Genomic DNA, 27,414 nt, shown 5'->3' with positions numbered 1-27,414 from the left:
CTTTAGTACATTAAAAAATATTTAAAAAATTGAAAATAATTTTAAGAATTTAGTTACAATATATCTAATTGGTATACTTTTTTACATCAATAGTTAATTAAAAAATTATATAAAATTAAAAATAATTATTATAAAAATCAACCATCTTACATTTTAATGTAAGAGATATATAAAGAGATACAGGAAAACGTTTATGAATATATATATATATATATATATATATATAATTATAGGACACATGATTAATTAATATAGGATTATTATAATTTAATTAGTAATTTTGAGTTTGAGTGTAAAATATAAAATTATGTTAAATATTTAAAAAGAGAATTTTATCCTAAATATAATTTTAATTGGCTCAAGTGTAATTGTTTCTAATAATTACCTAGTACACGAGATAGGAAATTTGTTGTGAGGTAAGAATTATTCATTATTGTTAAGTGTTTTTTTTTTCTATATAAAAGAATATGAAATTATGAATAGTGGATGGTAGAGAAGACAGCACATGCAAATTATAGTATTTGTAATCACGGCAGAATAGTGCTCCATCATCCGTCAACCCATAATGTTGGCGCTCAAGCCTCTCCCCTCAGATCTCTCCCTCCGCCCATCTCCGGCGACCCTCGCCATCAACCGCCGCCGGAGGATCCAGTTCCCAGCCTCCGTGCGGCGAAGCGTGGATGTTAAAGCGGCGGTCAGCGGCGGAGACAAGAGCCAGACGACATCGACGACGACGACGTCTCCTTCGTTGGACAGCAAAGAGAGGAAAGGGAAGAGTTCAGTGGCATCATCTGGCTCTGGCATTGATGAAGAAGGAATACAAGTGAAGGCAGTGGTGACAATAAGGAAGAAGATGAAGGAAAATATCACTGAGAAGCTTGGGGATCAGTGGGAGAACATGGTCAACGGCTTCGGTCAAGGGATCCAGATTCAACTCATCAGCGAGGAAATTCACCCTGGTACGTCTGTTTCTCAACTTAATTCAACTCTTTTTTTCTTTTTCTTTTGATTTCGATTTCATGTCCCTTTGTTCAACCAAAAGGAAAAAAGTTGTTTGGTCTTAGATCTACTCATCTGCCATGGAACCACCTTCTTATTTTAATATTTCCAACAGTAATAAAATATCTTGTCTAAGATTGCTTTCAATTATTATCACATTATTAACATAATTTTTTATATAACTAATTAAGTAGACATAATCTTTGAATATATATATTTTAACATAAAGGATTCGATCGTCTGAATAGATCTAAAGTAAGACAAGGTTTAGTAACGATATTGTAAATATAAAATGACTTTAATTTTAGTCCGAAGAAGACTTGTGTATGGATTTCCGTGGGACAGTATAAAAGTATCTCTAAGAGAAAAATTAATTTAGAATTATATTTGATTACTCCTTAACAGTATGTTTGAGATTAAAATTTAGTTTCAAAATTCAGTTTTGTTTATAAAAAAACTATTGAAAACTAAGTTTACAAGCTGCAATCCAAACATTTATTTGTCTTAAGCTGAACATCATTCTTCTCTTCTAAAAATAAATATATTTTTAAAATATTTTTTTGTGCGTAAAGAAAAAAACCTTGGTTAATAAAAAGTGTCCGAATCTAGATGAGAAAAGATGCTTGTGCAAGTATTAAAGAATTAATAATTCTCAATTAAGATACTAGTGTAAGTATTAAAGAAGTATTATTAATTTCATAAACTACTATAAATAAAAAATTATTATTTTGATTGGATTCTCTCTTTAAATTAAAAAAAACATATAATTATTTTTGTTCTTTATTTTTTTTTCATATTCTTCACTAAATGAAATAGAAGATTTAAGATTTGACGTTGTAACCAATATTGATGTGATCATGTTAAATTAACTTCTTGTGTAGTCTGTCCTATCTATTATATCTTTTTCTGATTTGCGCTATTTAAATAATTAGTTACTAATTCTGGGAAAAGCGTGCAATCCTACGTGAGAGGGTGGCTACCGAAGCCGTCGAACGTTGCTTACATTGTGGAATACTCTGCTGAATTCAGCGTACCAAGTGACTTTGGATGCCCCGGTGCTGTTCTTGTCACCAATCTTCATGGAAAAGAGTTCTACCTAGTTGAGATCATCGTTCATGGCTTCAGCGGAGGACCCATTTTCTTCCCAGCAAACACGTGGATTCATTCGCGTAACGACAACCCCGAAACCAGAATCATTTTCAAGAACAAAGTGAGTCACAACTCAAACCCTCTTATTATAAAGTACACTAAACCAATGAAAAACTATTGCATGACGTGTCTATGTTTTGTCTAATCTTCAGTGGGAACGTCGATTATTTATCATGTACGCAAAGATTTTTTGAGACCATGAACACAAAAACTTGACTAAGAATCATGCAAAGATGGACCGATCGAGACCATAGATAAAAAAAAAATAAAAAAATTAGACTACACATGAAGATTTGTCGAGACCATGAACGCTTAATGATCATTCTAATGAAAAACTATTATGTGGACAGGCATACTTACCGTCGCAAACACCGGCTGGCATCAAAGATCTTCGACGCGAGGACTTGCTAAGCATAAGGGGTACCCAACACGGGCAAAGAAAGCAACATGATAGAATCTATGATTATGCTACGTACAATGACTTGGGCAACCCTGATAAGGATGAGGAACTTGCTAGGCCAGTCCTTGGGGGTCACGAAATGCCTTACCCTCGTCGTTGTAGAACTGGAAGACCTCCCACTCTCTCTGGTACACTTCAATAAATTTGCTTTCTTGTTAGTTACTTTTTGTGTTGGGTTTTGGAATGAGCAAATAGCATGTCTAATGGGGTGTGTAATTGGTGCAATGTCAATGCAATTAGATCCACTGTCTGAGAGTAGAATTGAAAAGCCTCATCCTGTTTATGTGCCACGGGATGAAACTTTTGAGGAGATCAAACAGGACACTTTCTCTGCTGGAAGGTTGAAAGCTCTGTTCCACAATCTTTTGCCATCGCTCGCAGCCACTCTGTCGAGTTCAGACGTTCCTTTCAAGTGCTTCTCCGACATTGACAAGCTTTATATCGATGGTGTTGTTCTGAGAGATGAAGAGCAAAAAGGGGTAATGGAAAATCTCTTAGTTGGCAAGGTGATGAAACAAGTCCTGAGTGCTGGGGAGAGTTTGTTGAAGTATGAGATCCCTGCGGTTATAAAAGGTATGCTAGTGAAGCAAATGCAACACAACCTTTGAATTCGCCAAAAACAACATCCATTCACTTGTTCCTTTTTGTATGGTTCCAGGGGATAAATTTTGTTGGTTGCGGGACAATGAATTTGCAAGACAGACCTTAGCTGGGGTCAATCCAGTGAATATTGAGCTGTTGAAGGTAGTTTTTCATACCTGTATAGGAAGAAATTATTGTGTGGTACTGTCCATAGTTCGGTCAATTTCCACGTAACACGCCACCAAACTCATCAATTTACGACAAATTAATTATGTATTACGTGGAGATTGTCTGATAACATGGTAATCCTAGATCATGTAATAATTTCTCCAATTTAGGAGGTTATAGGAGTATTAGTTTGTTTTCTTTGTCATTTCTTTAGCAGTTCTCTCTGTTTTCCATAGGAATTTCCCATCCGCAGCAAGCTAGATCCTTCTCTCTATGGCCCTTCTGAATCAGCAATAACAAAGGAACTTCTAGAGCAAGAACTTGGTGGAATGAACTTGGAACAGGTTTTCTCTATTTTCTGTTGTTACTTGAGCTTGACCTATTTATCTCCCAGAAATTTGTTAGCTCTGCTACCATTTATTTTTATGTTGGCAGGCTATTGAGGAAAAGAGACTGTTTATCCTTGATTACCATGATATGCTTTTGCCGTTCATCAAGAAGATGAACTCTTTGCCTGGGAGGAAAGCTTATGCCTCTCGGACAATTCTCTTCAATACAAAGACTGGTATTTTGCGCCCTATAGCAATTGAGCTTTCACTTCCTCAAACGCACTCTTCCCCACAAAACAAACGAATTTACACACAAGGGCATGATGCCACAACACACTGGATTTGGAAGTTGGCAAAAGCTCATGTATGCTCAAATGATGCTGGCATCCATCAACTAGTAAATCATTGGTAAGGCAATTTATCATGGAAATTCTAAATTATAGAATAAATGGCTAGATTTACTTAGTTTATTTTTGCAAATTTAGATTGAACTCAGATTCATAAATGACTTATTCAGAAGAAATGGTGGATTTTCTCACATTTGGCCAAGAGTAAAATACAGTGGAAATTTGTTGTGTGCAGGTTGAGAACTCATGCATGCATGGAGCCATATATTATTGCTACTCGTAGACAACTAAGCTCAATGCATCCAATTTACAAGCTGCTACACCCTCATATGCGCTACACATTAGAAATTAATGCACTAGCTCGGCAAAATCTGATAAATGGAGGTGGTATAATTGAGGCATCTTTCAGTCCAGGAAAGTATGCCATGGAGCTTAGTTCAGCAGCTTACAAGAAATTGTGGCGATTTGACATGGAGTCACTGCCAGCAGATCTTATTCGGAGGTAACACTGATTTTAAGGCTTTAAAAACCCCACATTTAAATCTTCCTTTGTTGTCCCTTTTGCTCTTATTAGTAACATAATTTTGCTAACATTTTGACTTTTGTGCATAGGACATAACATATTATCAATATGTTAATAATGCTCTATTTTTTTTTTTCAGGGGCATGGCAGTAGATGACCCTTCAATGCCCTGTGGTGTAAAACTTGTGATTGATGACTACCCTTATGCTGCAGATGGACTCTTGATCTGGTCAGCCATAAAAGAATGGGTAGAATCTTATGTAGCACACTTCTACTCCGATCCAAATTCAGTCACATCTGATGTTGAGCTCCAAGCATGGTGGAGAGAAATCAAGTTAAAGGGTCACTCTGACAAAAAAAATGAACCTTGGTGGCCTAAACTCGATACCAAAGAGGACCTATCCGGTATACTTACCACAATGATATGGATTGCTTCAGGCCAACATGCTGCCATAAACTTTGGACAATACCCCTTTGGAGGATATGTGCCTAACCGCCCTACCCTCATGAGAAAACTCATCCCTCAGGAGAATGATCCAGATTATGAGAAGTTTATTCAAAATCCTCAGCTTGTTTTCCTATCATCACTACCTACTCAACTTCAAGCTACCAAAGTTATGGCTGTTCAGGACACACTGTCCACTCATTCACCTGATGAAGAGTACTTGGGTCAACTTAAACCTCTGCAGAATCATTGGATCAATGATCATGAAATCATGGAATTATTTAATAAATTTTCTGCTAGACTGGAGGAAATAGAGGAAATAATAAATGCAAGAAACAAGGACCCCCGTTTGAGAAACAGAAGTGGTGCTGGTGTCCCTCCCTATGAACTGTTGCTTCCCTCGTCAGGGCCAGGGGTAACCGGTCGTGGAATTCCCAACAGCATATCTATATGATCAATTGTTGTTTATTATGTCATCTTATCCTATTTTCTTAGCGGAAACCACGTATTAACATACATATTTTTATGGGAAAGAAATGTTAACGATATATTTTCTATTCTAATCATACTTTTAAACACAGTTCATTTTGTGCCTGTTTGGACTTGGTACTACATTTTATTCGTGCGTCAAAATGAAAAATCACGGCGTCACCAAGGAAATATGCAGAAGATACAAATATTAAACAAGGAGCGCCACTTAGTAAAAAGAGATATTAGGGAAACTCAATAGTCATTATTTTATTGTACATTTGGTCGTCTTTCATTTTTTTTTTAAAAAAAATTCATCATGTAGTCAATTTTTTAATGCAAATTAATGATATGATATGTAAGTGATAATGTGACATTAATATGTAATTCTAAGCATGTTAACATATCCTTTATAATCTAAAATTTTATTCCTTTTATTACTTCTGCACATTATCAATGTCTCTATATTTATTACATCACCATGCCAACATCACCTCATCAATTTGCATTAAAAAAATTAAGGTAAATAGTAGCTTAAAATTTCTAAAATTTAATAATATAGAAAATCAAATATGCAACAACATTTTTGGAAACTAAAGTTGTAAACTCATAAAATTAAAAAAAAATATTTTTTATTCCTGTAAATTTTTTAATAATATATGTAAAAAAAATATTATATTTACACCAATTATATAATATAAAAAAGTATAATCATAAATTTAAATACAATTAAATCTTATGAAAATAAAAATAACATATTTTAATTTTACATAAAAAAACACTTCATAAGTATAAAAAATATACTTTAATCATACAAATAAAAGTAAATCCTTAATTAGTTGAAGAAATCTAAAGTCCTCGTTATGCGGGCATTGTCTGGTCTAAGATCCTGTGCACTGTCACTTTCTCCACCTCAGAAGAATGGAAGATATTTTTTTTCAAGAAGATACTAATAATAAATACTTTTAAGGTATTAATTAAAAATATAAATAAAATTTATAAAAAAATATCAATAATAATAGTAAATAATTTTAAGTTTTATCATGCTTTCTAATTTAAAAAAAAAAAAAAACTCATTGATTATATTTTAATAAATACCTTTAAGACGTACGTATTTATTAAGATTTTCTTAAATTTAGAAAGAAAAGGAAAAGGATGCATGATGCATGAGTTAGCGTTAATAAAAGCAGAGTAAGAAAATAATTGAATCCTCTTTCCCACGTCACCGCTTTGCTAAGTGCTTAAGAAATCAGCAATCGAAAATGGTTCATCCAACGGCTGAGGCTTTTCCGAAATGCCACGGCTGGGTTCCTATTAATCCCTTCTTAGTCGTAAAATTTGATTTAGATAGATCCGCAAAAGAACAAAGATGACCAATCTGCAAATACAAACAGAGGAACCCCCTCTGAGTCAAACACCGCTTTTAATTTCAATTCAGCAACAACTACAGAACCAGAATGAGGGAAATAGTAATAATAACAATAACAATAATGTGAATAAGAAGAACGAAGACGTTCAAGTTGACGCTGACGGAGAGATTGAGGAGGATCAGAGTAAAGTGGAGGCGAGCCTGGTGCGGTTGGACCGGTTTCTTACGGTGTTAGGGTTCAACCAGGACTCGCCGTTGAGCTTCGTGGTTTCGTGGAGCGTCTTCGCGGCGGTGGGAGTGGTGGCGCCGCTGCTGGCGCTGTCCATGTGCGACTGTCCGGAGTGCGACAGGTACGAGATTCAGAGCTTCGAGATGGCGATCGTCGCGTTTCAGGCCAGCCTCGCCGCCGTCTCCTTGCTCTGCCTCTCCCACAACCTCCGCAAGTACGGTCTCCGACGGTTCCTCTTCGTTGACCGCTACTCCGGGAAGATGCATTGCTTTCACCGCGACTACGTCGCTCGGATTTCGGTTAGTTTCCTTTTCGCTAGCTTGATTACTTTACTTGACACGAGTTATTGATGAAAAAACGTGTTTATTTTTCTACTGTATTTGGTGTCGTTACGGTTGTTGCTCGAAACCAGAATTTTTCGCTGCTTTTTCTTTTAGTATTATTATGAGATGAGTCAAATCATGGAAGATTATTGTGTAATGTTTCAGTTCTTTCTATTTCATTTTTATTAACATGTTATTATTCTGTCAATTTTGAAGATGAAAGTTAACTATTCCCCATTAAGGTTCCTTGATGTTTTTGCTGATGTTTACCAATCAAATTTAGAGTTTCATTTTGGGCAATAAAGGTTTGCATTAAATGTCAACATAAATTTCCCAGGTGAAACTCCAATTCTGATTGGAGAACAGTAGCAAGCAAAGTTAAGTTTTGTTGTAAAATAATACTTACATGCACTGATAGTGTAATCCGATCATAAACTGCCTTATAAGGTTAGCTCGTTACCTTCTATAAAAACTACCTTTCAAGTCATACCATTATGATTTCTGATTAATTCACAGTACATTTTTTTTATGCCTATTAAACTCTCTTTTTTTTTCTTTTTTACTGTCACTAGGGATCTATGCGCATGCTTTTTCTGTGGGTGTTGCCGTGTTTCATTCTGAAGACAGTGCGAGAAATCATTCGCATTTTCTATGTACAACATGGGTCCTGGTGGCTCTCGCTTGCTATTTTATCAGCTTTGATTATTTCTTGGACTTATATGAGTACAATCTCTCTGTCAGCCTGCATTTTGTTTCACTTGGTCTGTAGTTTGCAAGTGATCCACTTTGATGATTATGGGAAGCTCTTGCAAAGGGAAAGTGATGTGTTAGTTTTTATGGAGGAGCACATTCGGTTGCGCTATCATCTCTCCAAAATAAGTCATAGGTTCAGAATCTATCTTCTTCTAGAGTTCTTGGTCGTCACAGCAAGCCAGGTTGTGACGCTTTTGCAGGTCACTGGATATGGTCAAATGCTTACCTTCATTAACGGTGGAGATTTTGCTGTAAGTCCAACTCTTTATGTTCAAAGTATTAATACGCATTTAGATTGAAGGAACTAATTCCTTTCATTTCACCATTTCTTTTTGTACTGTTGTTTCTTTTAGGTATCCACACTTGTTCAGGTGGTGGGCATCATTATTTGTCTGCATGCTGCGACAAGAATTTCTCACAGAGCTCAAAATATTGTTTCCGTTGCAAGCAGGTGGCATGCAATGCTAACATGCACATCGTCTGATGCACCCTCTCAATTGAGAAGCTCAGCTAGTGCAGGGAGCTTGGAGGCTGCAAACCATTTAAATGCAATACAAGTAGACTATTCTGAAAGTGATCTAGAGTCAATGGATTATGCTGGAATGTTTACAAATACCCAATGGACTTCCTATGTGTCTTCACATCACAAGAGACAAGCTTTTGGTGTGTAATTCAACCACCTTCTCTCTGTAAACTGATGAATTTTACAAGTTTTTCTAATTCATGATAAAAGTAAAATTCTTATAGAAACCATCATATATGCTTCATCAGTGCTATCTTATAACTTCATCTTGCATGAGAACCTAAAATAATCTGATAATGTTACATGAAATGCTGTAAATGGTATAGGTTTGTTGTGGGACCAACTTGAGATGAAATAATACTTCAAGCACATATTAGTAAAATTACAACTTGGAAAGATCCAAAAAAACATGTATGTTAGAGAGCAGTTTTCTGGATCCATTAATTTGTGATTCCTATATTGTAAAATCTGTATCTTGTACATTCAAGGCACATTGAAAACATTTAGTCCTGCTAAATAGGTAGTTGACTTGTCCTAGAGAAGGAAAGGGTATATCATATATGTCTTCTATTTCCACTAAGGTCATATCTGATTGGTAATCATTTGTGTTATTTATCTCTCATGTTCATGGACTAAAACTAGCTTCATATGGCTACTTCATTTTAATACAGCAGGCTATGCAAGCATTTATTTATGATACTATCTTATCAGATTAGCAAATTAGCTTCTCAGAACCATCTTCTATATGTAATGTAATGTGCAATAAACATGTCATCTCTCTAGAAAATACTGAATGCCTAAAGTTTCATTTTACATGTATGGATTACTAGGTCATTCTATTGCCCTCATAGTTACTATGTAATCACTATTTTTATCAGAAATTTCACAAATGTGAATTTTCTCATTTTTTTTTTTGTATTTTGTGAGATTAGTGTACTGAAATTTCCTTGTTCATATGTATAGCTTTATTTACTATCGATATCTTGGCAGTCATGCTAAATTGCACAACACTTTCTAGTTTCTACATAACTGCTTTTGGAATGTATTTTTAAGTTGAGAAATCATGTTCTTTCTGGTTTCAACACTTGAATGCATTCTGTTAGCTTATTTTATGCCTACCAGGAGAATCACATGCTTATTGATTCTTTCAAATATGCAGTGATGTATTTGCAGACGAATCCAGGAGGAATCACTATATTTGGATGGACAGTCGACCGGTCTCTAGTCAACACAATATTTTTCCTTGAATTAAGTCTGGTTACCTTTGTTCTTGGTCAGACTCTAATCTAAGGATAAAATTTGCACAATGACACCAAAAAACCCTTGAGCTTTAGGTCTTCTGGGTTATCACTATCATTTTGATTGAAAGTCCTACACTAGTATGCCGAGCCAGAATGTTGCATGCACACAGTAGCCATGCAAAGTAGATAAACAGTGTTTGTTGTCCACACGAGGACTTGACCAGGCACACTACTGTTAAATGCCTTGGCCTCTTCCCCAATCCCCAGCAACACAAATGTCTCCAAAATTCTTTTCGTCATTCTGCTTATCAGCATACTTATCTTGGTGGATCTTGTGACTTCTAATTTGCACATTATGCAATCAAACAACTTACCTTAAACTCATACCACCTTAAAGATACTTGGCAGTTTTCTACCTGCTTGGGCTCCTGGAAGCAGTCTTTCTCAAATTATTCCGATTCATAACCTAAGGTTTGCACCATCTCATTTGAAATGGAAGGATTGTAGCTATAGTCATGTCTCCCCCAGCGTTGAAGATTCCATGCTCTGGACATCTGTGATCTTTATAAGAGCGTTCTCATGTTGAACTCCTATGTGTTTTGCTTTGGAGTAGTTGGAAGAAACGTGTTGGGCACTAGGACATAAAGGTTTAAATTTTCAACTAGGAATGGAGAGAACATAAGAGCCAATCGTGTTGGGTGTGCAAGTGTCGGTGGACAGTCATATCACTAAGTAATGTTGCTTGCAAATTCTGATCTAGTTAGATTACAGTGATTTTTTGTATAATTATTATTTGAGATATGGTTAAGGCAATAATAGAGTTGCTGACCTGGTAGCCCGATCAGCCTATAACATGTTTCATGAAGCAAGTAGCCTATTCCCATACTTCATCTCCGAAACAAGTGGCATTAAAATTAAGCGATGAGAAAATGATGTTTTGCGTATTTCGAAAGACAACTGAATAATTATTGATGGCTCGTGCACCAACCCTCTTTCATTTTTTTGACGAAATTGTTAGCAAAGCAAAATTTACTAATTTTTATTTTATTTTTAATCGATTGCTAATTGATGTTTTTGTTTGTTACTTAAACAAAGATGCATTTGCTCTAGAATCAACTAGGATGGTGTTGTTTTATCTATTTTCTAATTTGAGTCCTTATATTCGGAATGAGAGCTTTGTCACTCTGTTTTAGTTAGCTTGATTAAGATTACTTTTCGTGAAATATATCAAAATGGATTTTTGTAACACAAACATTGATGCTTTTACCACAAGTACTTGTTAATAGATTCAAGTCCATATTTTGGATTATTTGATAAATAAAGCTTAACAAACAATCATGACCTAATGGTTAAATTACACCAAAATATCCAATAACTTTCTGTGGGTTTATCGTTACTTGTAAGGAAATAGTGATACACTAGCATACATTACCGCATATTCAAAATACAGTAGGACTTTTAATACTTTATTATTATAAATTATAAACAAACTCCTTAAATAAGTAGAACTCGTAAAAAGTACGGGTGTATTATTAACATTTTTCATTATCTTTAACCCTATTTTTTGGGTGTTAATAATATTCTGAAATCAAATCGCTGCACAAAACACACAAGTGTAATTTACTGCGACTACGATTCAATGCAAGTAGATATGCAAACGAATATTTATTTTATTTTTCATCTATTTTACCTAATTTTTTATAAAAAAATGTGTAACAACTACAGAAAAAAAAAAATCACAACAACAAATTCAAATTGGATATCTCGTTGTCTCGTGTAGAAAAATGGAACTCATGCTTCACGAAAAACACAGGTAAACAAATTTATAGCCACTACCAGTACAGTCACACTACCTCATCTCAGCTCAAATTTAATCTTAACTAACGTGTTATTTCAACTCGATCCAGTGTTTAATATTTTTTAAAAACGAGCTAAATGCATCGCATCAGTCTTATCAGGACGTATTGATTCCCCTAATTTCAAGCTAGATAAAGATCAAGTTAAACTGCATAACCCATCCTATAAACATAGCTAGATGGCACGATATAATTAATATAATTATAATTCAGTGCAAAATTTTCCAATATGCATGTCTCAATAAATCAAACCCAAACATCTTGACCCATCAAAGGATAATACGCCCCCTACGACAATCAGCATCGCCATTTTCGCCCCTAACCCCATCATTAAAATAAAAAAATAAAATAAAAATCTAAATATAATGCCTTCTAATTTTGTCGTGGACAATGCTTCAGTTGATGTCGCCTTGCAAAGATGAGATAAAATGTTAATAGAAAAAATATAAAACTGAAACCAAATATGGCGTGTGATGAATTGCTTCAGCACACCTCATGTATTTTACGTCGATCTTTAAATCTCCATCCTCCCTCCCATCATGCCACAACATTTAGGTATGGTGTCTCCCGTACTGCTCTTGTAGAGAACTTTGCAACTTAAAAACAATTGTAGAAAAGCACCATAAGCAAGTAAATCTTGTCTTTTCTATGTTTCGACCAATGTCAATCATCAAAACCCTAGAAAATAGTCAACCAGCCCATTTTAACCATCTCTCTAAATCCTTCAACATACTCCAGTCTTCATTTACCAAAAGTTCATTCTCACGTAAAACACTGGCAATCTATGAAATACAACCCCACCAACCCACACTTAAACTAGGCAAACCTAATATACTTCACGTCAACCTGCCCTCTACCTATTGAAAGAAAAAAAAAATACAGCTTATGCTTACTGCGTTATCGCCCATCCAGTAAATTGATGCTGAATGAGAAGTGGATGCTTTACATCTCTTAGCAACCCCATCTCGCAGCTGTACCAATTAATAGAATTATCAATTATATTATGAGCTTTTACATAAATGCATCAACTATTGTAGAAATCATTAAAGAAAAACAAGTGAATCCCATCTTAAATTTAACAAACCCCCCTCACCCATGATGTCAATGTTCAAAAAGTAAAAGATGTTCTATCACGGTCTAAAAGTGTGTAACCGGGGGGCAGCTGAAACAGTTGACTACTTGACTCCTTTAACGGGTAAAAGGATATAATTGGAATATCAAGAAAGAAATCATGGGCAAACATCAAAACAACCAACATTTAATTCCCAATTAGGATTTAAGTTTCATCACAGACCAGCTCTATCAATTTGAGCAGCACTAAAAGCCTCCATTGAACCAAAAAAGATCTAGTTATGGCCTCCTGATTCAACAGCAAAACACCTCATGGTCATATTTTAAAACTAGCAAAGGAATAATTGCCACAATATTAGACAACAGGCCAATTTTCTGGTGACAAAATTCATCATTTGAAACTGCTACAACGTCAGTGCGTCAGCAAACTAATAGTCATTTGGAGCAGGGTGCAAATTGAGTAGAGGAAACATAGTATTTAGTGGTAACTTGTATAAAGTGAACATAGATTTTAGCCGAGGAAAAGCCTCAAATTTACTGAAACAAACATAAATAGTAAGTTAGGTAAGAGCCAGAAAGAATCACAAATTTGCATTAAATTGACCCAGGTCAATTTTCTTCCAACTAGTTAAAGGGTAATTTCATAATTACCCATAGGTAGGGAGTTAAGTTTCTAAACACAGATTAGTAATTGTTCCTAAAGATGTTTTAATCAAAACACTTTACCAAAAATTTAACGGAACATTCAAGCAATCAATGATAATTCAATGTCATAATCTATCATATCCTATTTTAAGAAGAGAAATAAGGAATTACTACAACATAGGAAAAGTAAATAATTCAGATCTTAAAAATCTATAAAGATAAAACAATGGGAAAAACACATTATAACAAACCAAGTTTTGCATTGTACCTCTAGAGAGACTGAAGGAACAACTAATTGAAGTTCTATACTTTAGGATATACTGGTAACCTCCTCAACCTGCTTGCTTTGTTACTTGATACTGCAGTGACATTTGCAGACAAATATCATAAAAAAATTCTTGTACTTGTGAAAACTTCAATCTTCAGACGATGAATACATATGATAAAAACATAACTTTTGCTAACTTTCCACTTGCGTTAAAGAATTTTATACAATTTTAGAGAATGAACACTAAGGGCATGGAAAGCTCAAAATAAGTTGTATATTTCCTATTCATGTGCTAGAAGGATGAAAAATAAAATAAGCATTGTTAAAAAAGGTTAAATAATAGGCTTAAAGTTCAATAACAAGAACCCAGGGAAAAAAAGAAGTGAAGTTAGAAATTTAAGGAACATCAATAATTGTTCGTTGACAGTTTGGCCTCGCCTCAATAGTCAATACAATTTGCAAAAGAAAAAGTCATTAATACAAGACAGCGCCTGTTCAAACCAAGAAAAGCACAAATATGTTTTCAAACACAGCTGGAGAAAATTCTCTAACAGTAGGTATGATAGGAAAAAAGAAAGACTCATTTTTCACATTTATTGAGGCTTAGTGTTCACAATTTAAAGGCCAAATAAAAAATACAATAGCTCATAAACAAAGCTAATGCAATATATATATATATATATATATCATGGCCAAACATTAACCACGGGAACCCATGAAATTCTTGGCAATTCACCTCACTTAGATACAATAATCTGAAACATTCACCAATGACAGCAAATAAATTTTTGTATAATAAAAATTCATTACTCCTTTGATCCAATAAAAATATAGAATGTAATTTCCTTTAAGAGTTCGTCATTGTGCTCAGAGAAGAGGTTGCAGCCACTTAAAATCCAAAGCAATCACAATTAAAATAATTCATGGTAAATCATGTCATTCACAAAATTAAATTCAAAAGAATGTTCAAATGCAACTGCTGACTTATATAATAGACCAATAATTTGAGCAAGTAGCAATCTTGTGATGAACAAATATACAACAAAAGTATTTTAAACCCTCCATCACCTCTAACCTCCCCCCCCCCAAAAAAAAAAAAACTAACAAACATTAAAAATTTGCCGTGCTAAGTAGGATAACTTCATATTCTAGACATTATTTCTCTCACAGATAATACATATCCCCATTCCTTAATATCCAAGATATCAAAGGAATGCATTACCTTTCAATGCATAATGTCACTCAATTTCTTTGGTATGATGCACAGAAGGTCCTCTTCCACTTCACACCAACCGTCTCTTGCAAACACAATGTGAATATTAAAAAAGAAAGAAGAGATAGCTGCTAGAAAATCCATAGTGCTTTAATACTCAACCAGATAAATTTGTTTATACAATATGCCAATGGATATGTTACAAAGTTTCAGCTGACACTGACAATTCCTAATTTTAGAAGCCAATAATGCCACACCTTGAGAAGCAAGTCATGTCCCAGATGCATTTCTATATAATGATCAAGCATCAAGAATGTTAACCTGAAATAATCTGGTTCCCAGGAGGTAAAAGAATACATCTCTGTCAAACCAACAAGTTCCTGCTAAAAAACAGCACGAGTGATCGTCTAACAAACAATGCTTCCAACTTCCATTCAGTGCATACCCTCACCTCATACACTGAACCATTCAGCGGAGTGTTGTAAGCACCATTCTTAGCCAAAAATCCCACCAGTCCCTGTTTCACCCTGCTGCAACTCCTTCCGACGCTGCTCCTCTAAAGGATCCGGACTCTTGTATATTCTCCGCACACGCCTATTTATATGATGAAATTATGAAAACTTGTCAAAAATAAAAGTTGATAAATGTTATATAGTATAGACTCAGCAAATATTTTACACAACTTCCCTCTTTTATCCAGACTAGAGAACATAAACAAAAAAAATTTCTTATAAAAATTGCTCCAGCATTTCCAATTAGGTCAAATTACCTGTCCTGAGCATGTTGAGCAGGAAATGTGGGCATGAATTCTTTACTTTTGGGGAGAGGAACTTCATGGAACCACTCATGATTTAGAGCATCTTCGGCAGTGATCCGCTGCATAAAATAGTAGGTCTTACATTAATATTCAGACAAATATTTGTTACCAAATTAATTCATGTAGCTCATGTAACCTTTACCTTCTCAGGGTCATAAGTTAGAAGCTTGTTCAACAAATCAAATCCAGAATCAGAAAGAACAGGAGATCCAGTGAATGATGTGGCAGGAAACTTTTTACGCAGGAGATTGTACCTGAAAGGAACATTCCATTGTTAATACAAAATAGAAAATTTGTTCAACAGTACAAATCACCAAGGGAGGCCAGATAGTCAGACCAGAACCACCCAAAGTTGGAAAAGCCTGAGAAAACAGTGGCAAAACATAAGCACAATATAATCAAACAGTAACTTTTTAAATAAAGGAAATCGTAAGCACTTACTGGTGTTTGACAAAATTGACCTTGACTCCGGGTAATTTGGAGAACCCAGGCCAAATTGTTTCATTTGGTGTGCCAAGAATCCGGAAAATCTACAAGTAGAATAACAAGTCAATAGGGTAAAACAACCACCATCTGGTTAAGCACAAGACACCAAAAGGTTAAAAGGAAAGAGAAATATGATAGCAAGAATTATCAAACATTAAAAAAAAATTACACATACCTTGTCAAGTTGATCAAACTCTGTTCTCCCATTAAACAGTGGTTCCTTAGACAATAGCTCAGCCATTATACAACCTAAAGACCACATGTCAATGGCTGTTGAATACTGTTTTGCCCCCAGAAGAAGTTCAGGTGCCCTGAAAAATATATAGACAACCATTAGGTAAATTATCTCATCACTGCAAGAGAATTTAGTCAAAGATATTAAGATAAACAGGTAAAATGAAAGCAAGTGCAACAAATGAAACACCATAGTGTGATGACAGACTAACAGGTACACTCATGTAAAAGCATCGATGCTGCATAAAAAAAGGATGGATAAGTACTTATATATGAACCTAAAGTAACAAGAAGTCAGCAATAAGGTTACTTTATTATTATTGCATAATAGCTTCAAACAAATTTTAGTTTTATTACAAACATTGAACATGGCTATATAACTACATGGTTTCAAAATTCATTAGAAAACATTCAACTATACTTTAAAATGTAATACACATGATGTGAATACACATAAAGAGAAAATTCGTGAGAAACAAATAGCATATAGAAGCAAATTAGCACTCACCTGTACCAAAGAGTTACCACCAGGTGTGTGTATGGCTTTAAAGGACTCCCATACTGACGAGCCAAGCCAAAATCACAAATTTTGAGCTCACCCCTATTATTTAGAAGAAGGTTTGAAGTCTTCAAATCCCTATGAAGCACCCAGTTGTCGTGAAGATACTTCACACCTTCTAAAAGCTGGATCATCAAGCACTTCACTTCACTCTGGCTAAAAGGTTGCTTCATTGCCTCCATTAGTCCTTTAAGGTCATGTTCCATATATTCCATGACCATGAAAATACTATCAAGGCTACTTCCTACCACTACTTCTTTAACGTCAACTATGTATGGGTGGTGAAAAGAAAGAAGAATGTTTATTTCCCTGAGAGAAGTCAGTGGGAAGCCCTCTTTTTCCTTCTCCATCTTGACCTTCTTCAATGCTACAATTTCTCCAGTCTTTTTATCCCTAGCCCTATATACAACACCATATGTTCCTTCATCTATCTTGTTGAGTCTCTCAAACTCATCAACACTTCTACAACCCTGAAGCATGTTGAATGTTCTTTGAGGTTGAGCAGTAGGTTCTGGAGTCTCCCGGCCATCATCTTCATCTTCAGAATCCGTGTCTGAGTGACTGATACTGGTTTCACTTTTCCCACCTTGAACATCAACCTCCATGTAGTCATCCTTCTCTGACCCGGGGTAATCATCACCACTGGAAGTTCTCCCACGGGCACCTCTTTCTTCAGATTCAGATGATCTGGCTCTAGCTCTTTCAATACCTTCTACCTTAGATTCCTCAGGGCTCAATAGCTTGTTCCTTAGCCTACCATCCAATAAATCAGGAGACACCCTCCACCTACTTTTGGGCATTTCCTCATCATTGAGGATCTCACCCTCATCAACAGGAGAGTTATCTCCAGCTGCCCATCTTGAAGACGATATATTGCGAGTTGGAACATAATCTTCGCCTTCTGGATGCTCAGCTTCCTGATCATTATCCCACTTCCCTTTTGGGGGCAATGAATGCAAACCTGAAGGAGAGGACAAGGTAACATTAGATGCTGCATTCAACTGAAGTTCCTCAGTTTCCCTGTTCTTGACAGGAACTATTTCAACTCCACTATTCGGAGCATTCGGCGACTGTGACTGACGGAACACCTTAGGCAACGGAGGTGGAGGAGGAAGCGCAGCCACCTTCACCGCAGAGGCGGAAACCCTAACTTTGGATAGCTCGTTGACTTCCTTGTCATCCTGATCCCACACTATGGGCGAAAACTTCCTTTTTCTCTCCGGCACTGGCGGAGACAGAGTCCTGGTTTCTTCCAACATCGCAACCTCGGAGCCTTTTAACCCCGGTTCCGATTCAATAGCATCATCAGAACCACTCTCACTGGAAAGCTCACCAGGCTCTCTATCAACTGCCTTGACAGAGAAACCACACCGGCGAGGACCAAGGCCACTGCTGCCAGAGTCACTCCTACTCGAAGAGGATCGATAACCACCACCATTAACACCTTCCCTCTCCTTAATATCCTTCTGCCTCACCCTAACCCTATCCCTTGACCCACCCCTCACAACTTCACCGCCACCACCATTCCTAACACGATCGTAATCCTCTTTCGAATTCGCGAATCCGCGTCTGGAAACTTCTAACTTCGATTCGCGCTCTTTGAACTCGTTTTCGCGGTAACCGCCATGTCTGCTAGCCGCCATATATTTCTCTATATACCTAAATTCGTGAATCACAAGGGAAAACCCTAATCCACCCTTTGCAACAGTTTTTTTTGTATTTTTTTGTTTAATAGAACCCTAAACCCAAAACAAAACGAATCCCCGAGAATTCAAAATTGAAGAACGCGCGAGAGATCGGATGGAGATTGGAGATGGAAGAAGAAGATAAAATCGAAAAAATACGAAGGGGGAATACAATAGGATTGTAAAGAGGGGATTAGAAAGGAAACCCTAGAAAATTAGGAACAGGCAAAGAATAAGAGAATGATTGATAGGCTTACCGACGAATGATGAAGTTGGATATTAAAAGGGAGAGAACGAGAGAGGCAACGCAATCGAATAAGCGATGCGATGAAGAGAAGAGAGAGAGCAAGAAAGAAAATTGGGCCCAAAAGAAACAAGGGTGACAAAAAAACGGGGATATTATCGGGACACTCCGTTTTTCACAAATACGATAATTCGTGTTTTTTTCTTAAATACATCTTTTGTCCTAGCAAAATTAAAAATATTTGTTTTATATTCCTACAAAATTTTTTAAAGGTTCCATCAGGATTAGGATTAGTCTCTCGGTCAATTAAGCTTCAAATTTCCGTTATAAAAATGCCAACATTTAATGTTTAACTATTTTTATCTTCAAAGAAGAAGATATGTGGAAAACAAAAAAAAACATGTGTATAACTTTTTTTTATCTTCGTAAAATTAATATATATCATTTTTTTAAAATAAGTTTTAGATATTCAAAAATAATATTGTAAAAAAATATAATAGTAAGTTCGACTATATATCTATAACTAAACCTCGATCTAAAAATAAATATATATTTTAAGAGGATGAAAAAATATTTTAGCTTATTTTTTATTTATAGCATTTTGTATGTTTTTAAAACAAAACATCCAATAAAAAAACATCATGACATAACACAAGATAAAATATAATTTTATTCTTCCTATTTTATCTAATTTGTATTTTTTGTTCCTTCATTTAAATTTGAGATATTTAGCCCCTCAACTTTCAAAAATTAATAATTTTAGTCTTTATTCAATTTTACATATATTTTATTTTTTTATTCAATTGAATCTAATCCCAATATTCATTTAAGATATTATTAAAAATAATTTAATTAATTGAGGATCTCATCATAATTGCAAATTTTCAAAAACTATAAAACTAAATGTTTCTATTTTTAAATTGGAGAATCAAAATTGAAGATTAAGCAAAATATGGGACAAATTATATTATAGCCCCTATAATCTTTTATCATAATTTTGAATATATTTCTTCTTTTTTAGAAATTATATTTTTTTATATTTTTTTTGTTTTTGTGTGTTTGTGAGAATCTCTTTTCTTAGTTAATCCTTTATTTGTTTCTATTTATAAGACTTAATCATCTAATTCATTAAAAATAAGAAAAATGGTTAATTTAATTTCTAACAATGAAATTATCTTAGATTTATAACTTTTTTAAAATTATTTTTCTCATTAATACTTCTTTATTTTTTTAATTGTTTGATAATATAATTTTTCTATTTTATTAACTAAAAATATTTTTAATCTAAAATTAATTAATAGAATAAATATTATAAAGTGAGCTTTATAAAAAAAGAACAAATATTATTTTTAACTTTTAAGTCTCGTAAATAGAAACGAGGGAGTAACTTCCACTAATTACTAGGAACGATTGAGGAAGGTTTTGCATTCTCTACTTCAACTTTAGTAAAGGAGTAACCTTGTGAACCACATGGTAGAGGTGGACAAACTAAGACGCCTATTTGCAACTTCATCAGTCTCTTTCTAAGACAGATTTTGGCAACGGACAACCTTTTCCTGTTAGGGAGAAAACTGAACTTTTAGCTTAAAAAAAAGCTTGTTCTGTTTGAGTATGAAAATGGTAAGAATATTGTTAGATGCACCCAATATTTTTGGTAAAATTTTTTTTTTTATTTTTTTAAAAAATATTTGTGATGAATTAATTTAAAATTAATGACTCAAACAAAAATTAAATATGTGACTTTCAAGTTATTAACACAATGTTTTAATCAATTAAAATAATGAGTCAATTACATTATAAAATAAATAATATTATTATATATAACACTAAAATTTATAATGTATATTTAATACACTTGTAAATTTAAATAATAAATTTTATAACAATTAATTTTGATATAAATCATAAGAATTATTTAATCCGTATATTTTTTTATAAATAAAAAATATTTATTATTACAAAATTTAATATATATTAAATTTTATAATAGTAAAAAAAAATTAATACAGAAATGAATAATTTAACATATTAATAATTAAAAAAAAAACTTTAAAAAATTAAAAAAAAAACCCAAAAATCAATAAAGATGAACTTCATCCGTATAAATGCGAAAATGCTGGGTGCCGACTTAAGATTCATTTGGATAAGTGAATATTCTGTTAATTGTGTAAGTGTTACCCATGACAAGATTTTTTTTTTTTATTGGCCCATGGCGATATATTATTGTGAACATTTAGTATAATATTAGGAAGAAAAAGCTAACACGAGTTTGGAAACTCAACGAGGGTTTCAACATCATGAATATCAACAAACAATGACTTCTATACATATGTTTAATGAGGATCTACCATAAGATGTAGAGAAGACAATTTTCGGATAATTATGGTATTATTTTTTATTTATTTTGGAGAGAATACACTTTTTAGGTATGTAGTTAGAAAGTACTTATTATAACTTCTTATTTTATATTCAACTAATTTATTTTTCATGGTATTAATTTAATTTGGAATAAAATGAAACTTTCGGATACTTTTGGACTTTGGTTTTAAAACTAAGTATAGAACACCTGATACTAATAACTTTTGGCTGAACATGTTATGTGTCCATGTGCTTCTAAATGCCCAATTCTGTGAAACGTTATCAGCCGGCGTGAGCTAGGCAAGGGAGCATGAAAGACACGAGATGTTTGTATAGTGTTCGCATGCCACAAAGTAGCTAGGTTTTGCCTCTGCATCAAGCCATCAACTACACACATTCAAAAACCAAGTCATGTAAGAAACGATGCTACTGCTATATAGCTATTCATCTGAATAACACTTTGGAGTGCAATGGGAAATTTTGGCACGGGTGTTTTACAATTATTAAGACAACCTAGGCACTGCTCTGATCATAGATGGATGCTACAAACAGTAACATTTTTAACGCTTTGCAGACCATGCCTGCCAAAGAGGACCTAATGAGATGCTAAACGTTCGGGTTTAGATCAGCTTAATAGAAAAATTACTACAAATGACAATATATTTGACTTCAAATTGGTATTTGTCTGAATCAAAATTATCACAAGCAACAATTTAAAATCAACTTTATGACGCTAATAAAATGCTTGCAACATTTATTGATGTAGCATGGTCCTCTTAATTAAACCATATAAAAGAATCCTTGCACTATCATTTACATATTGGAGTGAAGACCTGGATTCCTTTTCCGACCAGGATTTCCTTTCCAATCATTAAGTGTATGTTTGATTTATCATTGCAAACAAATATTGGTAGCAAAAGGATTTTTGTTAAAACATTTACATTCTTTTTTTTTTTAGTTTTCATTGGACTGTTAGATTTTATCTCAGAATTTGTGTAAAACAAATTAAATGATAAATAAAACATGTTCTAACTCATTTAGGTCACTTTTACAGCTTTCTTTTTTCAATGGGTCTGTTATAAAACTAATTATTAGCATCAGACTATTTTGACCATGAACTTTGTCAAACCACAATTTTAACTTGCAAATTCATTAACATGTTAACATTTTATTTATAAGAAGAAAAAAATAAACTGTGATTCCACGTGAATTATCACAAATGAAACTATTGTGCAACGTCAAAATGCTAAATAAGAGTGCAATTCTGATTGCACTTTTATAAACAACTAAGAATCTCTTTAATTTAAAAGAATGAAAGATCCGTGAAAAAGTGAATTCAGATTTAAAAAAATGAAATATTTAAATTAAAATATAAAGATGTGAGACTCACCATTTTTTTAAATTTACATTTGAAATGCACCCAAGTGTAATTTAATGAAACATTACCTTATATATGTCAACAGCTTCATGATAAATTTTACCAATTGTACTGAAGGTTTTATATTTCACACGACAAGATATTACATATATTGGTTGCAAAATTGCTACTACCAGCAAATGGAAGGCAACTTAAAGCTTAAAGAGAAAGAAGAAGGCACATGTCCTGTCCTTCTTATATACTCAACCCTTTCAGTAGCCCTCAAAGCTTTGTCATTCAGCTTCACTTGTGCATTAGCTCGTTTCTCTTCAGCTATCCTCTTAGTCGAAGCTAGTTTATTTGTAAACCTTTCTTGTGCCAATGCTTTCATTCTCTCAGCCTTCACCTAGTAATTCAAATAAACCCATTTGTTAAAGAATAGAAATGGTGTCAAGCAATTTTAATTAATTTTTTTCAAAAAAACCTGAGCATCTCAAATCGAAAATCAGATACTAAGATTATTTAAGACATTGATCTCAATAAATATTTCTATAAAATCCTTAATCATGTGCTTAGAGTACATGATTATTTGTTAGCCATATTACACATTACACTAATATTCATTTTTTATGTCAGAGAGTAATAATAATTCTACATACACAAGAAAGTGTGGAGCTGTACAAACGTAAATTATATACGGTTGTACGCAATGAAAAGCAACTTTACTCAAACTAGAGCCCACTCGTGAAAGCAATGCATGTCTGTTACCTAGAGGAGGTTCTATCAGCGTCACACTATGCAACAGTAGAGTACTTTGAACCTATCAATTACAGACAGTACTTACTTTACTTAAAACACTTGTGCAATTTCAGTGGATTAGTGACAACTCGATCGAGTTTCAAATATAAATATTTTTTTCTATTCTACTCTGCATCGGGAAAGAATCCAGGAAGAAGAGAAAAAATGAAAGATCAAAGATCCCTACCATGCCATGGTTTCTTTTCAGGGATAATTCTCTTTGTCAGTCTATTTCACAGACCTTTCAAGTCTACTTCACTCATGAGCTTTTTCAGCGTTGGAAAGGTTAAAATCATTGACAGCAAATCGAGGGAAAATGGTTGTACTACTATGCCACATACCAAACCACAACACTACTTTTGGAAGTGCCAATTTTAGAACATCTTAATAATAATATGCTACATTGTAAGAACAAGAACTAAGCCAGTAAAGATGGTACACCTCCATTTTCTTCATTTCCATTTCAGCTTTTCTTATCTGATGATTTTCCCAGGCTTGAATCTTCACCTCTTCACGCTTGAACCTGAATAAAGTTTTAACAAGAAACTTTGTTAACTCTCAACAATTAGCATTAATTCGTTGACTCCTAGGGTCCAAGAACCATCCCATAAAACTAACCTGGAACATCTTTCTGAACATGAGTACAATTTACGGTAAGTGTTTAATAATAATTGAAATAAACTTTAGTATTAACATATTAGAAAAAAATAGTAATGAAATAATTTATATGCATTTTTTAAGAAATTATCACTAATATTTAGCTACACGTAAGGAAACAATAATATATTTTAAGTCTTGGATTAAGGATTAGTCTCATAATTTATCCAAAAAATCCAAATGTGTGAAAATACTTTGACATCCGCCCTGGAGAGTCAAAAGTTTTAATAACAAGTAATTATGAAAAAAACAATACATTTTTATTCACTAAAATTTATCACTAATTAATAGACTAATTGATTTATAGTATCCACCAAAAAAAAAGACTAATTGATTTTTAGTATTTGATTAAAAAAGCAAGGTATATAGCTAATTACATACCTGGCCATATATTTGGCACGTTCGGCCTCATCCCAAGCCATTGCTCGGCTTTCTAGAGGACTCAACTTTCTAGCTTGATGATCTTCATGAGTCCTCTTGCAAGGGCTTGTTGATCCTTCTCCATTTCCACATTTCCTAGTAGTCTCAGCAACATGTTGTGACCCATTTTGACCCCTCATTGGAGTTGAAGCCCCTGAATGAATTGGGCTTCTAGTAGCAGGAGTTGTGGCTCTAATTGGTGTCCCAGTTCTTGAAGGCTCTTGGCTAGCAATTGGTGTCATCTCAGTCCCCATGTCTCTGAAACATATTGGTTGCACTTGGATTGTGTAATTTTCTGAAGACCTTTTATTATTGTTATTATTGCTTCTCCAATTTGACTCATCACATTCCACCCTTTTGGCTTCAGCTTCATATTGAGCAGCAGTAGCATTAGCACTAATAATATTATTAGTCATGATGAAATCATGGCATGCATCATTTTCCTCCTCTTCCTTCTCGCTACTTGAGTAATCATTCTCCTTCTGTGGCACAGGTGCTATGAGTCTCAAATCATCTGCGTTTGAGTTTCTTGGCTTGCTTTTGGAGTGGCTTTTCTCTCCACCACCTTTTGACAACCCCACAAGCCATTTTTGTGCATCGTCCCACTTAGAAGGTGTTGGTTTTCCCATGGTTGCTCGATGGTGGTGGTTGGAGACACTAGTAGCATCTTTTCCTTTGTGAAACTCTGAGTACATGGCACTGCTATTTGGGGTCTCTTGTGTTGGTCCATTGTTGTTATAGCACCCTTTGTCTTCCACGTATCTCATTCTCAAAGATGTCTCTCAAAAACTCTAACTTTGGTCCAAACTCTACACAGTGAAAATTTCAGGATCTACAACTTCTGCTCCAGATCCTATATATGGAAAAATCAGTATGATCTATGTTATTGTCTTGAAATCCTTGTTAACACGGTTTCATATATCTGAAGAAAAAAATATATAGTACACTGGCCTAATCTAGATTGAAGTTTAGAAATTAGAACTATAGAGCCTTCAATGTATATTTAATTTGTCTTTACAAACATGAAACTCAGAACTGCTAAAATAGCTTTGTAATGTAACTCTTGTTGCTTCAACAAGGAGACCCTATTGAACTTACTCAAATTAATACTTTAGTCTCAAGCATTAAAAATTCTGAGGACTTTTTAACTGAGCTGAACAAGAAGAACTAAATAAAGCCTAATGTACAATGCTTGAAAGCAAAATACACTCACTCATTGAGTTAAAACTTTGGAATCTAAGGTTGTTTTAAGTGTGTGGAAATGCAGTAAGAGGAATTAAAACAGAGTAAATGAAGCTGAAAATGGAGTTCACAGAGTAAAGCTTAGTATTTAAGAGAATGATACCTTATTTCACAGCATGAAATTCTGAGAGTTGCAGAGGCAGAGATGAATTTCAGATCCATTGAACATTATAATACTACCAAAAAAATGTGCATGGTTTCAGAAAAAAAGGTTTATCGTTTCGACAACAATAAATAAAGAATGGTCAAGATGCATAGAATAGTCATTTATCTTGGGAATTGGTGGACTTTTATTACTGAACAATGCAGGTGCCATGTGGGGTGGAATCCACATTTCATCTTCAATGTAAGGTGACAGAGGAATCATGGAAGTAGTATTTTGGTAGAAAATGACTAAGCAATATACTGTCACAGAATTTTTCTAACTATTGTGTGAACGTCTAGATTAAACACGAATTTTTTAATGAAAAAATTAATATTTAAATTTGCAAATATACTTTTATCGTAATTTTTAACAAATTTATCTAATACAGTAGTATTTTTTAACTTAATCTTAAAAATTAGAAATAATAAAACCATATTATTATTAAACATAATATGAATTCGTATCACATATATTTTAGTATTTGCTAATAAAAGATCTGGTTAATGAATAATTTAAAAGTATTGATTAAATAATTAATAATTAATAAATAATTTTGTTTGCATTGATAATCTTTTTTTGAAAAAATAATTTTAACTTACTTGTTAGTTATTTAAAGATACATTTAATTTTAAGGAAAAGATACATGTTATTTACTTTAATTAGTTATTTCCTTTAATTTAAAAGTGAATAACTAGTGCTACTCAACCCTTTAATATGTACAACTTTAGACAGGATAGAAAAACCCTTTTTTGTATATCCCTTTTAAGGCTTTTAATTTATCTCAAAATATAAAAAAGAAATACGAAACAAAGAATAGTATTTTTAATTAAAGTAAAAAATGATGATAAATAATGCGTCAGCAGTATTTTTTTGGGGTTGAAGTGTCCATAGGAAAATAGTATAGTAATGTTCCCTGGAGAAAGCAGGTTAAAACTTTGGTTGTCCTTTTAACGGCTACTAGATTTAGAAAAAATAATATTAAATGTGACACGTGGACGGTGGGATGTTTGCAAAAACATAGACGAACTGTGATACTCCTGATTCCTGACCTTTTCACGAGCCCATGATACGGACAGTTTCATAAATTTGATTGTTTTCACACGGCTCCATCCTCACCACTCACAAGTAACAATTATTATCATTTGGAGATAAATAACTCAGCAGGGGCAAAGTTAAGTTAAAGGTGTATTAACATAAATAATCTTTTTGTCATCTCACACTTATTTTTTTGGAGAATAATCTTATTCAAATAAGATAAGATTAGACCAAGGATTAAGTTATTATTTTAAGAATAACTTTGTTTATTATTCATTTTGAAACTTAATAAAGTTACATTTTCTTGAAAAATCCATTAAGATCTGTCCAATGAATGAGATCATAAATTTGAACTTCACTACAAATATTGTAAAAAAAAAAGTTACACTTTCTTGGCATCTTCATTTATTCAAATT

The 27,414-nt window shown here is 33.8% G+C and overlaps 4 protein-coding genes across 7 annotated transcripts; 2 read left to right on the top strand and 2 right to left on the bottom strand.

The window, feature by feature from the left end:
- The first annotated feature begins 477 nt into the window (after positions 1–477).
- On the top strand, positions 478–5,596 carry LOC114421604 (lipoxygenase 6, chloroplastic). Its single transcript, XM_028387622.1, has 9 exons — positions 478–959; positions 1,932–2,209; positions 2,499–2,736; positions 2,849–3,181; positions 3,267–3,352; positions 3,595–3,702; positions 3,794–4,095; positions 4,270–4,536; positions 4,697–5,596. Exons 1-9 carry the CDS (start codon positions 566–568, stop codon positions 5,454–5,456), a joined length of 2,766 nt encoding a protein of 921 aa, XP_028243423.1. The 5' UTR covers positions 478–565; the 3' UTR covers positions 5,457–5,596.
- Positions 5,597–6,703: 1,107 nt separating this feature from the next.
- LOC114421603 lies at positions 6,704–10,355 on the top strand. Its single transcript, XM_028387621.1, has 4 exons — positions 6,704–7,367; positions 7,964–8,395; positions 8,498–8,807; positions 9,827–10,355. The coding sequence occupies exons 1-4, from the start codon at positions 6,840–6,842 to the stop codon at positions 9,955–9,957; spliced, it is 1,401 nt and encodes a 466-aa protein (XP_028243422.1). The 5' UTR covers positions 6,704–6,839; the 3' UTR covers positions 9,958–10,355.
- Positions 10,356–11,944: 1,589 nt separating this feature from the next.
- On the bottom strand, positions 11,945–19,132 carry LOC114421602 (cyclin-dependent kinase G-2). 2 transcript variants are annotated; one of them, XM_028387619.1, is made up of 8 exons: positions 17,007–19,129; positions 16,440–16,575; positions 16,220–16,308; positions 15,921–16,032; positions 15,731–15,837; positions 14,971–15,555; positions 13,749–13,839; positions 11,945–12,735 (listed from the first exon to the last, which is right to left on the bottom strand). In XM_028387619.1, the coding sequence occupies exons 1-6, from the start codon at positions 18,698–18,700 to the stop codon at positions 15,456–15,458; spliced, it is 2,238 nt and encodes a 745-aa protein (XP_028243420.1). In that variant the 5' UTR covers positions 18,701–19,129; the 3' UTR covers positions 11,945–12,735; positions 13,749–13,839; positions 14,971–15,455. The 2 variants fall into 2 exon arrangements, with proteins under 2 accessions (XP_028243420.1, XP_028243421.1); XM_028387620.1 differs by lacking the exons at positions 11,945–12,735; positions 13,749–13,839; positions 14,971–15,555 and adding an exon at positions 16,116–16,140 and having other exon boundaries at positions 17,007–19,132.
- A 3,639-nt stretch (positions 19,133–22,771) lies between these two features.
- On the bottom strand, positions 22,772–26,148 carry LOC114423062. 3 transcript variants are annotated; one of them, XM_028389670.1, is made up of 4 exons: positions 25,922–26,148; positions 24,538–25,429; positions 23,941–24,022; positions 22,772–23,107 (listed from the first exon to the last, which is right to left on the bottom strand). In XM_028389670.1, exons 2-4 carry the CDS (start codon positions 25,341–25,343, stop codon positions 22,892–22,894), a joined length of 1,104 nt encoding a protein of 367 aa, XP_028245471.1. In that variant the 5' UTR covers positions 25,344–25,429; positions 25,922–26,148; the 3' UTR covers positions 22,772–22,891. The 3 variants fall into 3 exon arrangements, with proteins under 3 accessions (XP_028245471.1, XP_028245472.1, XP_028245473.1); XM_028389671.1 differs by lacking the exon at positions 25,922–26,148 and adding an exon at positions 25,790–25,889; XM_028389672.1 differs by lacking the exon at positions 25,922–26,148 and adding an exon at positions 25,675–25,766.
- Between the last annotated feature and the right edge of the window lie 1,266 nt (positions 26,149–27,414).

This window comes from Glycine soja, chromosome 8, assembly GCF_004193775.1.
Source record: "Glycine soja cultivar W05 chromosome 8, ASM419377v2, whole genome shotgun sequence".
NCBI lineage: Eukaryota > Viridiplantae > Streptophyta > Magnoliopsida > Fabales > Fabaceae > Glycine > Glycine soja.
Note: the sequence above shows the minus strand (reverse complement) of the source record. Positions and strands in the feature narration are given on the sequence as shown.

Bases quoted from the DNA above. Each gene is read 5' to 3' on its own strand.
- LOC114421604 (XM_028387622.1), top strand. From the start codon at position 566: ATGTTGGCGCTCAAGCCTCTCCCCTCAGATCTCTCCCTCCGCCCATCT. The intron at 3,353-3,594 runs GTAGTTTTTCAT...TGTTTTCCATAG, and splicing joins TGAATATTGAGCTGTTGAAG to GAATTTCCCATCCGCAGCAA. The intron at 4,096-4,269 runs GTAAGGCAATTT...TGTTGTGTGCAG, and splicing joins CATCAACTAGTAAATCATTG to GTTGAGAACTCATGCATGCA.
- LOC114421602 (XM_028387619.1), bottom strand. From the start codon at position 18,700: ATGGCGGCTAGCAGACATGGCGGTTACCGCGAAAACGAGTTCAAAGAG. The intron at 16,309-16,439 runs GTATGTGTAATT...TTCTACTTGTAG, and splicing joins AGTTTGATCAACTTGACAAG to ATTTTCCGGATTCTTGGCAC. The intron at 15,838-15,920 runs GTAAAGGTTACA...TATTTTATGCAG, and splicing joins TAACTTATGACCCTGAGAAG to CGGATCACTGCCGAAGATGC.
- LOC114421603 (XM_028387621.1), top strand. From the start codon at position 6,840: ATGACCAATCTGCAAATACAAACAGAGGAACCCCCTCTGAGTCAAACA. The intron at 7,368-7,963 runs GTTAGTTTCCTT...TACTGTCACTAG, and splicing joins ACTACGTCGCTCGGATTTCG to GGATCTATGCGCATGCTTTT. The intron at 8,396-8,497 runs GTAAGTCCAACT...TGTTTCTTTTAG, and splicing joins TTAACGGTGGAGATTTTGCT to GTATCCACACTTGTTCAGGT.
- LOC114423062 (XM_028389670.1), bottom strand. From the start codon at position 25,343: ATGAGATACGTGGAAGACAAAGGGTGCTATAACAACAATGGACCAACA. The intron at 24,023-24,537 runs GTATGTAATTAG...AACTTTATTCAG, and splicing joins CGTGCCAAATATATGGCCAG to GTTCAAGCGTGAAGAGGTGA. The intron at 23,108-23,940 runs GTGTACCATCTT...TTGAATTACTAG, and splicing joins TGGAAATGAAGAAAATGGAG to GTGAAGGCTGAGAGAATGAA.